The sequence below is a fragment of the Stenella coeruleoalba genome, assembly GCF_951394435.1.
Source record: "Stenella coeruleoalba genome assembly, chromosome: 2".
Lineage (NCBI taxonomy): Eukaryota > Metazoa > Chordata > Mammalia > Artiodactyla > Delphinidae > Stenella > Stenella coeruleoalba.
The window spans coordinates 139,471,089-139,488,847 of NC_137147.1; the positions used below are offsets into that span (position 1 = coordinate 139,471,089).

Below are 17,759 nucleotides of genomic sequence, written 5' to 3' on the forward strand. Positions count from 1 at the left end.
GTTTGTTTTTTTTTTTGCCGCACCACACGCCATACAGAACTCCCCTGACCAGGGATCGAACCCGGACCCTCTGCAGTGGAAGCACGCAGTCTTAACCACTGGACCACCAAGGAAGTCCATGAAATGATGTTTTTCTTTTTTTAGTTTTTGTTTTTCTAATTTTGGCTGCGTTGGGTCTTCATTGCTGCACACGGGTTTTTTTTTTCTCTAGTTGCGGAGAGCGGGGGCTACTCTTCATTGCGGTGCGCGGGCCTCTCACCGTGGCGGCCTCTCATTGCGCAGCGCGGGCTCTAGGCGCGCGGGCTCAGTAGTTGTGGCGCACAGGCTTAGTTGCTCCATGGCATGTGGGATCCTCCCAGACCAGGGATCGAACTCGTGTCCCCTGCATTAGCAGGGAGATTCCCAACCACTGCACCACCAGGGAAGCCCTGAAATGATGTTTTTAAAAACTGTAGAATCACAGGATCATAACATAAAATAGGACTTTATTTTTTTTATTTATTTTTCTTTAAGTATACCTGACTTACAATGTTGTTAGTTTAAAATAGAACTTTAGCAATCATCTTGTCCAACTCTCCATCTAATATATGAAGTTCTACTGTAACCTCCTTAACTGATGGTCTCTCAGCCTCTACTGAAACACTTACATGAGTTCACAATCTAATCGTAAAACATCCTACATTACTAAAAAGCTCTATGAATTGAAATTTTCCTTAAACTTCTACCCAGTGGTTCTAAAATTTCATCCTGTTGGTATAGACCCCTTCCCACCCTGGCCATCATACTCAGAGTGAATGAAATAATCCAGATAATAGTTTGACTACGCTTAGTACTATCTCTCTTATTATGAACAGAGCTATTTCTACCAGTGCAACCTAATAAGGCATTTTAGACTGACTGGCCTGTTTTATTTAGGCAAGTGGAAGGATGTGGTACGTTATGATTTTCTTTCAGCAGGGACAGGGAGTCACGTCCACATCATATTGTCACTCACATTAAGCTTGAGGTTAACTAAAACCTTTATTCAATTGTTTTCACATGACATGCTACTAGGTTAAACCTCCTCATCCTCTAATACAATTTTTAAAATTTAAAAATAGAACTTTATATACAGTGCTGTTAAACTTCGTTTTTTCCAAGTTCATTATTCCAACCTTTCAAAACCCTGAAGAACTGCACCCTGCACTCTCTACTGCAGCATTTATCACACAGTGTTGTAAACAGCTGATTTTCTAGTCTATGTCCGCCCCTAGACTTTGAGCCTTTCAAGGACACTTTTCTCCATATCACCTATGCTAAGTATGGTAGATGACATCTAGTAAGTGCACAGGAGATGATGATGATGAGTTAATTCCTCTTGATTTTGTCATCTAACATTCTTCCCAGCTTTCTGACACCTACAAAATCTGAGAGTTTTGCTACTTAAATATTCATACAGGTCATCCTTAAAACTTGGGATATAACAGGGTCAAGACTATAGAGCCCAGTGGCACATGATAAGAAATTCCCCTCCATATAACAAGGTTTAAGGTTACAAATAAGATTGTTCAACTACTTAGGATTCAGATGATTATTTTTCCCCAAGATTCTCCAATATTAAGGTAATTATTCAATAAACACTATCCAGGGTGCACAAAAAAAACAATTAAGGTTATCATATGCTAGTCTTGATTTATAGCTTTCAGAGAAAAACAAGCTTAGAAAAAGATACATACAATTTTTTTTTTTTTTTTTTTTTGTAGTACGCGGGCCTCTCACTGTTGTGGCCTCTCCTGCTGCGGCGCACAGGCTCCGGACGCGCAGGCTCAGCAGCCATGACTCACAGGCCCACTCACTCCGCGGCATCTTCCCGGACTGGGGCACGAACCCATGTCCCCTGCATCAGCAGGCGAACTCTCAACCACTGCGCCACCAGGCAAGCCCTTTTTTTTTTTTTGGCCACACTACAAGACTTGCAGGATCTTAGTTCCCCAACCAGGGATTGAACCCAGGCCCTTGCAGTGAAAGCACTGAGTCCTAACCACTGGACCTCCAGGGAATTCCCACAAATGTTGTTTTTATTTTATTTAAAAAAATTATTTTCCATTATGGTTTATTATAGGATATTGAATATAGTTCCCTGTGCTACACAGTAGGACCTTGTTGTCCATCCATTCTATATGTAATAGTTTGCATCTACCAACCCCAAACTCCCAGTCCATCCCTCTCCCACCTCTCCTTCCCCGTTGGCAACCACAAGTCTGTTCTCTATGTCTGTGAGTCTGTTTCTGCTTTGTAGATAGGTTCATTTCTGTCACATTTTAGATTCCACATATAAGTGACATCATATAGTATGTCTTTCTCTTTCTGACTTACTTCACTTAGTATGATAATCTCTAGGTCCATCCATGTTGCTACAAATGGCATTATTTCATTTTTTATGGCTGAGTAATATTCCATTGTATGTATGTACCACATCTTCTTTATCCATTCATCTGTTTGTGGACATTTAGGTTGTTCCCATGTCTTGGCTATTATGAACATAGGAGTGCCTGTATCTTCTTGAATTTTAGTTTTGTCCAGAAATACACCCAGGGGTGGGATTGCTGGATCATATGGCAACTCTACTTTTAGTTTTTTGAGGAACCTCCACAGTGTTCTCCATAGTGGCTGCACCAACTTACATTACCCCCAACAGTGTAGGAGGGTTCCCTTTTCTCCACACCCTCTCCAGCATTTGTTATTTGCAGACTTTTTAATGATGGCCATTCTGACCAGTGTGAGGTTGTACCTCACTGTAGTTCTGATTTGCATTTCTCTAATAATTAGCAATGTTGAGCATCTTTTTCAGGTGCCTATTGACCATCTGTATGTCTTCTTTTGATAAGTGTCTATTTAAGTCTTCTGCCCATTTTGACTGGGTTGTTGTTGTTGAGTTCTTTGAGCTGTCTGTATATTTTGGAAATTAAACCCTGTTGGTCACATCGTTTGCAAATATTTTCTCCCATTCCATAGGTTGTCTTTTCGTTTTGTTTATGGTTTCCTTTGCTGTGCAAAAGCTTTAAGTTTGATTAGGTCCCATTTGTTTATTTTTGTTTTTATTTCTATTGCCTTGGGAGACTGATGTAAGGAAACACTGGTACAATTTATGTCACAGAATGTTTTGCCTATGATCTCCTCTATGATCTCTTCTAGGAGTTTTATAGCGTTTTGCCTTTTTTTTTTGAAGTTCTGAATTCTATTTTATCTATTTTTTTATACAGCAGTTTCTTATTAGTTATCTATTTTATACATATTACACCACCACCACACCCCCCACCACTTTCCCCCCTTGGTGTCCATACGTTTGTTCTCTACATGTGTCTCTATTGCTGCCCTGCAAACTATTTCATCTGTACCATTTTTCTAGGTTCCACATATATGCATTAATATACAATATTTGTTTTTCTCTTTTTGACTTATTTCACTCCATATGACAGCCTCTAGATCCATCCACATCTCTACCAATGACCCAATTTCGTTCCTTTCATTCCTTTTTATGGCTGAGTAATATTCCATTGTATATACGTACCACATCTTCTTTATCCATTCATCTGTCGATGGGCATTTAGGTTGCTTCCATGACCTGGCTATTGTAAATAGTGCTGCAATGAACATCGGGGTGCATGTGTCTTTTTGAATTATGGTTTTCTCTGGGTATATGCCCAGTAGTGGGATTGCTGGGTCATATGGTAATTCTATTTTTAGTTTTTTAAGGAACCTCCATACTGTTCTCCATAGTGGCCATATCAATCTACATTCCCAGCAACAGTGCAAGAGGGTTCCCTTTTCTCCACACCCTCTCCAGCATTTGTTGTTTGTAGATTTTCTGATGATGCCCATTCTGACTGGTGTGAGGTGATACCTCATTGCAGTTTTGATTTGCATTTCTCTAATAATTAGTGATGTTGAGCAGCTTTTCATGTGTATAGCATTCTGTCTTATATTCAAGTCTTTAAGCCATTTTATTTTTGTGCATGGTGTGAAGGTGTGTTCTAACTTCACTGATTTACATGCAGCTGTCCAACTTTCCCAGAATCACTTGCTGAAGAGACTTTTCCCCATTTTATACTCTTGTATCCTTTGTTGAAGATTAATTGACCGTAAGTGTGTGGGTTTATTTCTGGGCTCTCTATTCTGTTCCATTGATCCATATGTCTGTTTTTGTGCCAATACCACACTGTTTTGATTACTGTAGCTTTGCAGTATTGTCTGAAGTCTGGGATGATTATGCCTCCTGCTTTATTCTTTTTCCTCAGGATTGCTTTTGCAATTCTGGGTCTTTTATGATTCCATATAAATTTTAGGATTATTTGTTCTACCTCTATGAAAAATACCATTGGTAATTTGATAGGGATCACGTTAAATTGGTGTATTGCTTTGGGTAGTATGGCCTTTTTAACAATATTAATTCTTCCAGTCCAAGAGCATGGGATATCTTTCCATTTCTTTGACTCATCTTCAATTTCCTTTACTAATGTTCCATAGTTCCCATCATATAAGTCTTTCACCTCCTTGGTCAGGTGTATTCCTAAGGTTTTTGGGGGTTTTTTGGTGTGATTTTAAAAGGTATTGTTTTTTTAAACAACCCATTCAAAAAATGGGCAGAAAACTTAAATAGACATTTCTCCAAAGAAGACATACAGATGACCAAGAGGCACAGGAAAAGATGCTCAACATCGCTTAGTATTAGAGATGCAAATCAAAACTACAATGAGATATCACCTCACACAAGTCAGAATGGCCATCACCAGAAAGTCTACAAACAATAAATGCCGGCGAGAGTGTAGAGAAAAGGGAACCCTCCTACACTACAGGTGGGAATGTAAATTGGTACAGCCACTATGGAGAACAGCATGGAGGTTGCTTAGGAAACTAAAAATAGAGCTACCATATGATCCAGCAATCCCACTCCCTGGGCATATAGCCAGAGAAAAACATGGTTCAAAAGGATACATAAACCCTAATGTTCATTGCAGCACTATTTACAATAGCCAAGATGTGGAAGCAACCTAAATGTCCACTGACAGATGAATGGATAAAGAAGATGTGGTACATATATACAGTGGAATACTACTCGGCCATTAAAAAGGATGAAATAATGCCATTTGCAGCAACATGGATGGACCTAGAGATTATCATACTAAGTAAGTCAAACAGAGAAAGACATGTATGATATCACTTATATAGGGAATCTTTAAAAAAGATACAAATGAACTTATTTACAAAACAGAAACAGACTCACAGACTTAGAGAACAAACTTATGGTTACCAGTGGGAGGGTTGGAGGGGGAGGGATAGACTGGCAGTTTGGGATTGATGTGTACACGCTGCTATATTTAAAACAGATAACGAACAGGGACCTACTGTATAGCACAGGGAACTCTGCTCAATATTCTGTAATAACCTAAATGGGAAAATAATTTGAAAAAGAATAGATTCATGTATATGTATATCTGAATCACTTTGCTGTACACCTGAAACACAAGGTTGTTAATCAACTATACTCCAATCAAATAAATATTTTAAAAATAAATACAATTTTTAAAAAGGTATTGTTTTTTACATTCCTTTTCTGATATTTCATTGTTAAAGAAATGCAACTGATTTCTGCATGTTAATCTTGTATCCTGCTACCTTGCTGAATTCATTTTTCAGTTCTAGTAGTTTTTGTGTGGAGTTTTCAGGGTTTTCTATATATAGTATGTCATCTGCACATAATGACTATTTTATGAGGTTATATTTTTTAAACTTCAAATTTTACTCATTGTAATAAAGTTAGCTACCCAGATATGACAGAACAAAATCCCAAATAAAACGTAAAACTGAGAAGCAATCTGATTGAGCTTCACATTAAAAAGCTCCAATTTAAATGACAGGATACTCCAAGTCACCGTTTTCCAAACTACGTTCATACGGTTAATAGATATTCAGAGTAATAGGGTGCTGGGGAAAAACTGGTCCAGGAGGGACTTCCCTGGTGGTCCTGTGGTTAAGACTTTGCCTTCCAATGCACAGGGTGAGGGTTTGATCTCTGGTCAGGAAGCTAAGATCCCACATGCCTTGGGGACAAAAAACCAAAACAAACAACCAAAAGCAATACTGTAACAAATTCAAATAAGGACCAAAAAAAAAAACAAAACGGTCCAGGAAATTCAAGAGTCTATAATTCCCCATCATGCCCTCCCTTCTCAAATAACATTCACACATTAAAGGTCCTAAGAAGTCTAGCAGAAGAAGTATGTTAACTTTGCATCCAACATTTTACAAATTTCCTTGGCCACAAAACTCTTCTTTATTAATATCATTTTAAAATCACTGTCATCTCATTTCTTAGCACTTCACAAAAAAAGTATTTTAGAAAAAATTACAAGATCTTCAAGTTTTCCATTTTACATCTGTTGTTCTAGCAACATTATTAAAAGCATCCCCTTCCACTCTTAAAAGTGTCCCACTTTGGTTGATAAATTATATATGGTCACTCTAATACTCTAAAACTAAACACAGGGACTTCCCTGGTGGCACAGTGGTTAAGAATCTGTCTGCCAATGCAGGGGAAATGGGTTTGAGCCCTGGTCTGGGAAGATCCCACGTGCCGCGGAGCAACTAAGCCCGTGTGCCACAACTACTGAGCCTGCACTCTAGAGCCCGCAAGCCACAACTACTGAGCCTGCGTGCCACAACTACTGAAGCCTGCACGCCTAGAGCCCATGCTCCGCAACAAGAGAAGCCACCGTAATGAGAAGCCTGCGCACCGCAACAAAGAGTAGCCCCTGCTTGCTGCAACCAGAGAAAGCCCGTGCAGCAACGAGGACCCAACGCAGCCAAAAATAAATAAATTTTTTAAAATAAAATAAAAGTGGATAAGATGGTAAATTTTAAGTTATGTATATATTACTATAATTAAAAACTTTTAAAAAGAAAACAAAATTTTTAAAGATTTGTCATTTAAAAATAATAAATTACTTAACATATATCAAAATATTAAATTAAAAAGACTATTCCAAGACAAAAAAAATTGTAAAAATAGTCATTATTTTACATTTTTGCACATCTGTTTAATGTCTGGTTTAAAAAAGACAGCCTCATTTTCATATCCACTTTCACATTCAATCTGCATTAGGTTGTTTTGATTGAAGTACATGAAGAAAATTCAGCATCATGCAGATATGTAGTGGAAAAAGATGGCATATTTCAATAGCTTTCTCAGATAACTGTGGATATTCTTTGGTCCTCTACCAAAACTCAACAAGTGGCAGTTTCTTAAAGGCTGTTCCAATATGGAATCTGAAACCATATCAATGAACATTTCCTACTCTGATATACTCAAGTCCGTTGGTTTGTCTTACATTTCCAATGGATCTTTTTACTATTTTGCAATACCATGCATTGATTATTTAGAAAGTATTGGTTCAGTGAGTTATGCAGTTCTTCCAAATGTTGACCCTTTCACTTTACAACTTCAATATATAACATTCATTAATACCACCCGGGAGACGTCCCTGGTAGCGCAGTGGTTACGAATCCACCCGCCAGTGCAGGGGACACGGGTTCGATCCTTGGTCCAGGAAGATCCCACGTGCCGCGGAGCAACTAAGCCTATGTGCCACAACTACTGAGCCTGCACTCTAGAGCCCGTGCGCTGCGACTACTGAAGCCCACACACATAGAGCCTGTGCTCCACAAGAGAATCCACTGTAATGAGAAGCCTACGCACCACAACGAAGAGTAGCCCCTGCTCACTGCAACTAGAGAAAGCCTGTGTGCAGCAACGAAGACCCAACACAGCCAAAAAATAAATAAAATTAAAATAAAATAAAACAACCACCACTGATCTTATCCAAAAAAAAAAAAAAAAGTCAAGTATTGGGAAACTGTCAAGCTCAAAGCGGCAAACATAAATCTTCCAAAATTTTATTTTCACTTGAAAGCTGAAATTTTATCATTAGCAACAAATATTGTCAGTTTGTCTTGCTGTGACAGGCTCACTTGGTTTAGTTTCGAGAAAATGTCTGCCGAATACCCAAGTCTTTATAACCATACTTTGTCAGCCATTCTTTCAAATAAAAATGGTATCCCATTAAAAAAGTAGCTAGTTCAGGGCTTCCCTGGTGGCGCAGTGGTTGAGAGTCCGCCTGCCGATGCAGGGGACACGGGTTCATGCCCCGGTCCGGGAAGATCCCACATGCCACGGAACGGCTGCGCCCGTGAGCCATGGCCGCTGAGCCTGCGCGTCCGGAGCCTGTGCTGCGCAACGGGAGAGGCCACAACAGTGAGAGGCCCACGTACCGCAAAACAAACAAACATAAACAAGCAAACAAAAAAGTAGCTAGTTCAGCATGCCAACTCAAACAACTGCACAAGTTCTTTTTCTTGAATTAACCATCATCAGATTTGGTGTTCAGTAAAAGTGGTTTACAGGACTTTTCATCACACAAAATATATTTTAAAACGTATTCAAGAATTGAGACATAATGAAATTAATAAGTTTTATTGCTTCATCATCTTAATTCCAAGTGCATGATGTCATAAACTAGTACAGTTTAGTGTTACTGCCTTAATTCATGTAATTTTACCCACCACTGATTTTACAAATGTCAATATAGCAAATAATGTCTTACTTCTATTGAGAAAATAGTTTTGACCTGCAGGATCCCCAGAAAGAGTCTGGAGAACTACCAGAGTTCTGGGAAACACACTTTGAGAACCACTGTAATAGGTGGTGCATTACTTGGATGATTAAGAAACAAATATTTTTAGTACATATCCCACTATAACAAGAGTGTTTAAATAAATACACACATTTATATGGTGATATGCTCAAACCAACTGATAATCTGGTATTTCACATACAGTCGGAACTCAAACATATAATGAACGACAGAATATGATACTTCCTGAATAAATAACAAATAATTACCAAATACCTACTATAAGCTAGACTCTGACCTAGGTGCCTCTATGTTCTCTTTCTTGGGTAACTCACAGAAGCCCATAGACCAGACTGATGATTTTAATACATGAGAAAAATATTTACCCTGAAATCTTTCAGATCTTAAGATTAGACCTACATGGCTACAAGAAAAAGTCTTAAAATTCACCATAATGCATAAGATAGCATGTTTAAATTCTATTTTAAGCACTATGCCATGAAGCTAAAAACAGGCTTGCTCACATTCAGAAACCCAAATACAAAATGAATTGCTTTGGCTGTGTACTGCCAGCACCCCATAAAGAGCCTACATTCATTTCTCCTCAAGCCAAACAACCCTTACCTGTTACAGTTTTCATTCCTATTTTTAAGTGAGACTCCAATATTAATATTATAGGAGTTACATTCAATGTGGCAACTATTTTTTTAAAAAAAAATATAGGAAACCATCAAAACAAGTTAAGAACTTTTAGACATATACACTGATAAATTCAAGAGGTAAACCTCTACAAACATACATATGAAATATTTGCACTGTAAAAAAGAAAGAGACCATCTCGTTTTGGCACATGTCATGGAAAGAGCTTCAATATAGTATACAGTTAAGTGAAAAAAGTCAAAGGATACTGTATATAGTATGATTATGTATAATAATACATATACATTCATTCAATAAATATTTACTTACTGAGTTCCATGTATGTCCCTAATTTGTTCTGAATCTAGACATACACACATACAATAAATTATGAATGTTATACAGACATACATAATTAAATGTCCAAAGAAAAATGAATAGGTCAGACACAAAAGACTACATATTATAGGATTCCATTTATACGAAATGCTCAATACAGGCAAATCTATAGGGACAAAAAGTAGATAGCAGTTGCCTGAGGGTGGGGTGGGTTGTGGCAATGGGGTGATAGCTGAAGGGTGCAAGATTTCTTTGGTGGGGGGGATGGGTAAGACAAATATTCTGAAACTGGTTGCGGTGATGGTTACACAACTTTGTGAATACATTAAAATACCATTTAATTGTGCACTTAAATGGGTGAAATGCATGGTATGCAAATTATACCTCAATAAAACTTATGCTCTCTCCTTCTCAAAAAATAGAATAGGTACCAAAGAGGCTGCAAGGGGTAAGGAGTGGGTGGGGTGAAGATGAAGGCCTTTAAAATTTTATTCTACTTACTGCTGTAACATTACAATGAGAAATGTAAAAGGTAAACCTAAAACAGTCTTTCATAAATTATCTGGATTTAATGTTATTCAAGTTCATCTACGCAGCAGCCACGAAAAAAAGTATGAAGATATGACCCTATCGCCGAACATTCACAATTTAGACTTGTCATATAAACATGTGCAAGTGCCCCCTCGCTAACAGAAACAAATCTTGAATGTAACTCATTTCACGAATATATCTTAGGCACCTACTGTGTCCACAGGGTAGGGATGAGGGAAAATGGAGTGGTGTACAAAGCAGAACACTAGTCAAAAATAAAAAAGCAAACAAACAGTTCTGGCTTTAAGTTAAAAACTTTTGCTATACAGTGGAGGAGACAAAACAGACACACGAAATGTACTGGAGTCAGACTATAGAAAATCTTGAATACCAAACTGAGAGCTAAGACTTTATCCTGTTTTCAATGGAAAGCCAGTGGAGTGACAGGATGAAAGGAGTGTTTGGGGAAAACTGACCTGGCAACCAAAGGGGGGAAACTGAAAGCAGAGAAGAATAGCAGGAAAGGTAAGAAAGAGATGAAGCTTTTAAAAATAGGAACATATATTAACAGTCCTGTGAAAGTTATTGATAATTCAAAGTTACTAGTTAATGTTCAAGGGGTTTATGTTTGTTTTGTTTGCTTGATCTAATGTGAAGCAGAAAAGGAAAAAAGGTGATTTCTTCATTTTGATGAATTTTAGAAGTTCATGGCTAAGAATGAAGGTTTACCAGAAAATTCTGAGGGGAGTAGGGGCTTAGGGAGTTTTTATTCACGTGCTACCACGAAACCAAGAGTAGAGGGAATCAAAAGCAATTGGGAGTTCCACAATTTTTAACATGGAAGAGGAAGTAGCACTCAAACATTCTGCAGTAAGAATAGCAAAAAAAAAAAAAAGCATAACAATTAGTACTATTTCTGAAATTGATAGGAAAGGACAACTAAGTATTTTTAAGTATCTCTATCACCTATTTCTGAAAAATCCTAATGATACAATTTGTTATATAAATGCTAAAGATTTAGGTGAGGAACAAATTTAACATATCAAATTTAGAGTATGATCAATTTCATACCCTTAATTTCATCAGCTGTTCCTTCTACAGTGCAGTACTTTCAGATGTTGCACAAATAATATTCTTAATTCAATTCACACATGCATTTATTAATTGATTTAACCCATAAAGGTTCTTAAGATAGAAAAATGGTTTCATTGCCTATGTAACCTCCTTTCTCTAACAGCCTCTCCAAAACAATGTTACCTACCAATCTTACACTATGGCAACACTTTGCTTTGAGATTAAAAATATGGGTAAAGCAAAAATTCTCATAATCTATTTCATACTTTACCAAATGTTCTGATTCAGAGCATTTATATAATGTTTACTGACAGATTTACAGGAACAGAAATAATAAAGGTATAAACAACGAACAAATCAAAAATTACTTTTCACTCACAACACTTGACCTAATCAAAATCTTATTTGCACTGTTCCCTGAAGCACACAAAAAAAAGGTCTGTAGAATAAATATATTTAGCTAGAATAAAACATTTTCAGGGGATTCCCTGGTGGCACAGTGGTTAAGAATCCACCTGTCAACTCAGGGGACTCAGGTTCAAGCCCTGGTCTGGGAAGATCCCCCATGACGCGGAGAAACTAAGCCCGTGCGCCACAACTACTGAGCCTGCGCTATAGAGGCCGCGAGCCACAACTACTGAACCCCGTGAGCCCAGAGCCCATGCTCTGCAACAAGAGAAGCCACCGCAATGAGAAGCCCGCGCACCGCAATCAAGAGTAGCCCCTGTTCGCCACAACTAGAGAAAGCCCACACGCAGCAACGAAGACCCAACACAGCCAAAAATAAATAAATAAATAAAATAAATTTTAAAAAAAATATTGCAAACTTTTCTATCAGGCTGTTTGTCAAGACATTGTTTAAAATAGCAAAAAAGAAAAAAAAGTGGAAGTAATCTGATTGTCCAATGATAGGGGACTAGCTGAATAAAATACAATGTTACCTTTCAAATGATCATATAAGCCTATATTTACTAACCTGGAAAGACAGCCATGAAAATAGCAGATTACAAATAAAGGGTAGTACAATCGCTCTTTTGTGATGTATATACATATGCATTTACTCACAGAGGGAAAGTCTAAATGGATACCCAGATGTTAACCATGATATTTCTAAGTGCTGGGATTATAGGTGCTGTTTATTTTTGTGCTTACTTTTCAGTATTCGCTGAAACTTTCTCAAGTAAAATGATATTTGCAAGAATTAATGTCTATGATTCCAACTAACAAACTCAAAAATCTTCCTTGCAAAAAGCCCAAGGAATATCCAAAAATACCCTGGCATAGAGCAAGAGGGAAAGTATTAGCAACAACATAGCTAGAATTCTTTGTGAGCGAAGCACCCTAGAGGGCTCCAGGACTGACATGGCACCTTTAATGCAGCCTACAGTACAGGATTTTGAAATCACAAGACCTAGGCTCAAGTCCCTGCCACTTTTATCTGTATGACCTTAGGCTAGTCACTTACCTTTTCTGGGCTTACTTTATTGGTAAAAGGAAGATATTACCTGCCTTTACTACCTTAAAGAACTGATGGAAAAATCAAATGAGATAATGTGATACATTATGAACTGCAAAGTACCATATAAGACATTATTCAAACATAAAAAAAAAAAACAAGGTCCTTAATGCCAGAGCAGAATACTTCAGAACACACTGCAATTCTATGAAGTAATGAACCAGAGGTTTGTTTGTTTTTAAAGGCTATGTCTCATCATAAACACTGCAGTTTTCCAGAAATTTAGATAATTCTTCCCATCCCTACTACAACTCTAAGACATTTTCTTTTCTTATCCCTAGTTACAAGCAAGAAAGGGTGCAAATTACACTGAACTCAAAAGCCTCAGCAAGAACCCTGGAGTAGCATGTTGATGGAGTTCACCAGGAGAAACCCAAGGTTAATCAGCTATGGACTCACCACTAAGCACTACTGCAATCAACAGGGATTACAAGAGACTCTTTGAAGAGAAAGACAATACAATTATCCAGGAGAAAACGGAGGAGGAAAAGGAGATATTTCAAAACAATTATATGAAATACTTAAATATTAAAGTGTTTTACAAATTTTTAAATATTGTTCATAAACATGGTGACTTAAAACAAAAGCCATCTAAATGTGGCACTTGAGAAAAGCAACTTATGGAAATTCAATTCAAATTCATGAATAAATTGTCAGATTTACTTGCTTCTATCTGAAATAAAAGCAGACAAATTACACCACAAAGATCAAAATTAAGTGGCTAGTTCTTGAAAACAGAGGCAGAATATGACAACAGAATTTACTGACATGCTTATACAGATACTACTTTTAAAGGTATGGTTTTTAAAGTATGATTTCTCTTCCCCTTGAATTCCATTATTTACTCCACTAAAATGATAATGAACTTCTTCCTTCCCACTGTTCCTCCAGTGAGTTAAAAACGGCAATATAACGCAATTTGACTTTTAATGCAAAAAAATTTGTAATTTTTTTTTTAAACTACTTTAAGAGGAGCTACATGAAGCTGTCAGATTAACTTCCAAAATCATCTGGCCATCACACCCTCCTGCTTTTGAGTTCCTAAAGACAATAAAATGCTCACTCTCTACATTCTTACAAATGTCATTTATGGGTATTCCCCTAATGAAAAATTAAACCTTTCATAAACAAATTAGTACAGAGAACTTTTTGATATGTCTGACTCATAATCTAATTTTTATTGGCAATATCTTTAAGTGTTGCAGCTTGCACAATTCCTACAGGGGTACAGATCTATCCATTTTTCCCATCTGATCTTGCAGATCTGTTATAGATTTAAAAGGACTCACTAAAATGGGTCATGAGGAAAAAAATTATGAATACAATCCACAGCAAAATGAAATGTGGGTTGTAAATTAAGATAACAAAAGTCACTATTTACTCAAAGCCTCATAGTTGGAAATCCATTGGAATACTTTTGTATTCACCTACAACTTTGAAAAATCTGAGTTTTTCTTAATTCTTACTCTGACCTTTCATTCCTTATTAGGAATAAATGCTACTTATCTCCAAACACCACAAAAAACAAATAAACAAAATACCACTCAGAAAATATAATTTCAAAAGGAGTATCTTCCAAAGCTTACTGCACAGAAAATTACATATACACATTCTTAAATAACTATGGTAGGCGTTTCTAAGATCATCTCCTCCCCTTCAAAAAAAAAAGAGCAAATGTAACCACAATCAAATATAAACATGTTTAACACAGCTATTACTAACTAAGCAATTTATCACAGCTCCTCAAAGTACTGGGCACACACAATGACAGATCAGTATGTCAAGAGCAGTTATCATAAGCTGGAGGAAAAAACTGTACAACAGAACATAATATTAGAAAAAAACTCCTTTGGAAAAACTCAAGTAGATTTTGGAGAGAGCAAAACAGGAGACCAATTTTAGAAAAATAATGTTTCCCCCCAAGTGTTTAGCGTTCATTTGATGCAGGCTCATTTTTGTGAAGAGAAACTTTACCTAACAAGACTCACACCAGGGATCTGATCTATCCCCAAAGGCACTTTCTTAAAATGAGAAAGAACAAAGGAGGAAATCTCCCAGCATGTGCTTTCCATACCAGTTTCTTTGGACAGCATCAAGAGTGACAACATAGCCAGCACAAGCTTTTCAGCTTTACTCTGTAGTCCACGTAAAACAGAACTGATTAGCTATCATTCAAAAGGATTCCTAGCAAAATAAGTATTAGAAGGCAAAGATCACAGCAACATAGTGACTACATTTTAAAACTACAGAAAACATGTATCTTAAAGTTGCACACTTTTTTATTTCAAGAGTTAATTACCTCCAAATACTCAAATTTCTAGGGCTTTTTCATTTCAGTCAATAGTTTGAAACTGGAAAAAACGAAACCATCCATTCTAAATCTGCTCTCCCTTAATTTGCAATTAGAAGTAAATTAAAAAAGAATGACACTCAAAGACAGAGCCTAAATATACAAATTTTGGAATGTTAACATTGAAAAACTATTGGGAAAAACGATCCCTCAGCGAAGGTTTCCACTGAAAAACTCTCCAGAAACAAACCTGGCGTTTGCTTGTTCTAGGAGTTGTCGTTTCATTATAACCGTGATAATTCTTTAAATAATTTTCATTAATTATAAAAAGACGACTCTCCCCAAAGATTTACAACTGTATATCCCGATCTCCACTCTGACAGAGATGTCAGTTCTCTGGGTCAAGATTTAACCAACTACTCGGTTCACACACAGGAAGCCACAGAGAAGGGAATATCGCGTTCACAGCCTCGAAATAATACGCGTTAGTTAAAAACTGCTTGCTACTGAACCAAAATTAATCAAGCGGAGCCCCATTTGTCACAATCCAATCATAAGGGTTCCACCCCCCCTCCCCCAACTGCTTGTGTAGTGGCATATCTGCTTCGGTAAAGAAGCCATCATCAGGTAAAGATTGGGGTGGGAGAAAAAGCGGGGAAAAGGGGGCACCCTTTCATCCAATTTCGCGAGGCGAGAGCAATTGGTACAGTTGAGAGGAAGGAAGGAACGTTCTATTTATTGGGGGTTGAAGTAGGATGAGGGAAACATTTCGTTCAAATCAACATGGCCAGCAAGATGTCCCTACAAACAAAAGGCAACGGGGGGATATAAACACTAACCATTCACCTCCATCAGCTATAGCATCGCCATCATGGTGTGTGCAGAGACCCCCCGAAGGCTCCTCTCACCCTCCACACCAGCCAAAAGGAAGAGACGAAAAAGAAGGGAGAGTAGCTGCTTCCCACCACCTACCACTGCTTCCAAATACACACCCTTCGAGGGGGTTTCTCCCCCCGGTTGCCCGGAATCAGAGAAAAAGAGTACCGTCCCGCCCAGGCAGACTCCCCCGTCACCCCCCAGTCGAACCCCAAAGCCAGCCCGGGGTTCACTAAACTTTACTGGAGCTTCTCCCCCACATCCCCACGCCATCGCCCCAGGATCGCGCTCCCCACAAACGGGGCACCCCGGGCGCCTCCTGACAGGCGGGCAGCCGGGGAGAACCAAGTCCGGGGCGGGGGCGGCAGGGAGCCCCGGAGGGGCGGGGCGGCAGGAGCCAAGTTCCCGGGGGTCTGAGGAGAACGCCTGACAGGAGCCCGGGACTGCAAAGGAGGAAGAGGAAGCGGCGGCGGGGAGCTTTCCCAATGCCCCCAACATGAACACCCTGCCCCTGCCCCCGCTCCCCACGGGGGGCGGGGAGGCTGCCTGGAAGGTGAAGAAGCCGAGCCCCGGGGACAGCCGCGGCCCCCACCTCCCGACTCCCTATCTCTTCCCCCGCCACCCCCGCCAGAGGCGCCCACAACAATAACACGCTGGGGACGACCCGTCAGCGCCCCCGAGGCACCCGGGGCCCGCGGCCCGCCGCTGCCGGGCCCCCTCGGCTGGGGCCCGGCGCGCCGCTCCTCTCTACAACTCCAGGCCCGGTTGGAGTCAGGCCCGAGCAGCCCCCCAGGGTCGGACGCATCCCCCCCTGGCACCAGCGGCACAGTCTCCGTGGCCGAATATTAGAAGTGAATTCGAGCTGCGCTTTACCTTTAGTTCCGCACTGTCCGCCATCTTGCGTCTGTCAGCGCAAGCGCAGTGAACATCGCCGGGGACCGCCGCTAAACCCGCCCCTCTAGCCAGCCTGGCCCCGCCCCGGCCAGTCCCCTCTCGCCCCTCCACCTCCCCGGCCCGCCCCCGGCCTCCGCCCCGCTCCGGGGGCTCGCAGCCCCGCCCCGGGCACGTACAGCTGCGAGACGGGCACGTACCATTTAAATAATGGCGCCAACCGAGGAGGTTTGACAGTTACTCCCCCCAGGCTCCCCGCCCCTCCTCCTTGCCCGGCTGGCGCCTCCGGGAAAAGGCCGGAGAGGGAGGGCTTCTGGCCTGAGCCCCGCCCCTCCGCGGCCTGCGGAACCCTTCTGCAAAGCTTCGATGCCTACAGTCACAGGAAAAAATAATACCTCTCTCCCCCAATCAGCAAGTCCTTTTCAGCACCTGCTACCTGCGAGGCTACACGTGGGCCGCAAACAACAATACGTTATATTTAAGGATCACTTGATGACGCATTTCCAGGTTTATTTGCTCAGATCCTCCTGGTGACGATGCGGTGAGGTAGGCAGGGAAGAGATTACAATTCCTGTGGTATATGTATGTATTCAGACATAAAAGCTCAGAGAGGAAAAGTGACTTGCCCAAGCTAGTACTTAAAAGAGGTTGCCTCTAAGACAAAATTCTGAAGACGTTTATTCATTAACTTATTTGTTTTAACAAATAATTATTTAGTGACTATGTACCGGCCCTGTTTCTAAGGGCTATATATACATTGGGAAATTAAATACAACAAAGTTCCTGCCTCCCTGTAGTTCTCTAAAGTGGGAAACAGACAACTGAACCAATAAAGATACAATTACAAATGGTGATGAGTACCAAAAACGAGCAAACGGTCCAGTGAGAGAAAAGGGAGTTGGGAGGAGATGTACTTAATCCTGGAAGGGCTTGC

The 17,759-nt window shown here is 39.7% G+C and overlaps 1 protein-coding gene across 2 annotated transcripts in view; it reads right to left on the reverse strand.

The window, feature by feature from the left end:
- Positions 1-16,896, reverse strand: part of PIAS1 (protein inhibitor of activated STAT 1) — a 121,793-nt gene extending 104,897 nt beyond the window's left edge. For both annotated transcript variants that reach the window (XM_079912277.1, XM_079912278.1), the window contains exon 1: positions 16,808-16,896. In XM_079912277.1, the coding sequence (XP_079768403.1) occupies positions 16,808-16,831 (24 nt within the window). In that variant the 5' untranslated portion in view covers positions 16,832-16,896. The remainder of the gene's footprint in view (positions 1-16,807) is intronic.
- Between the last annotated feature and the right edge of the window lie 863 nt (positions 16,897-17,759).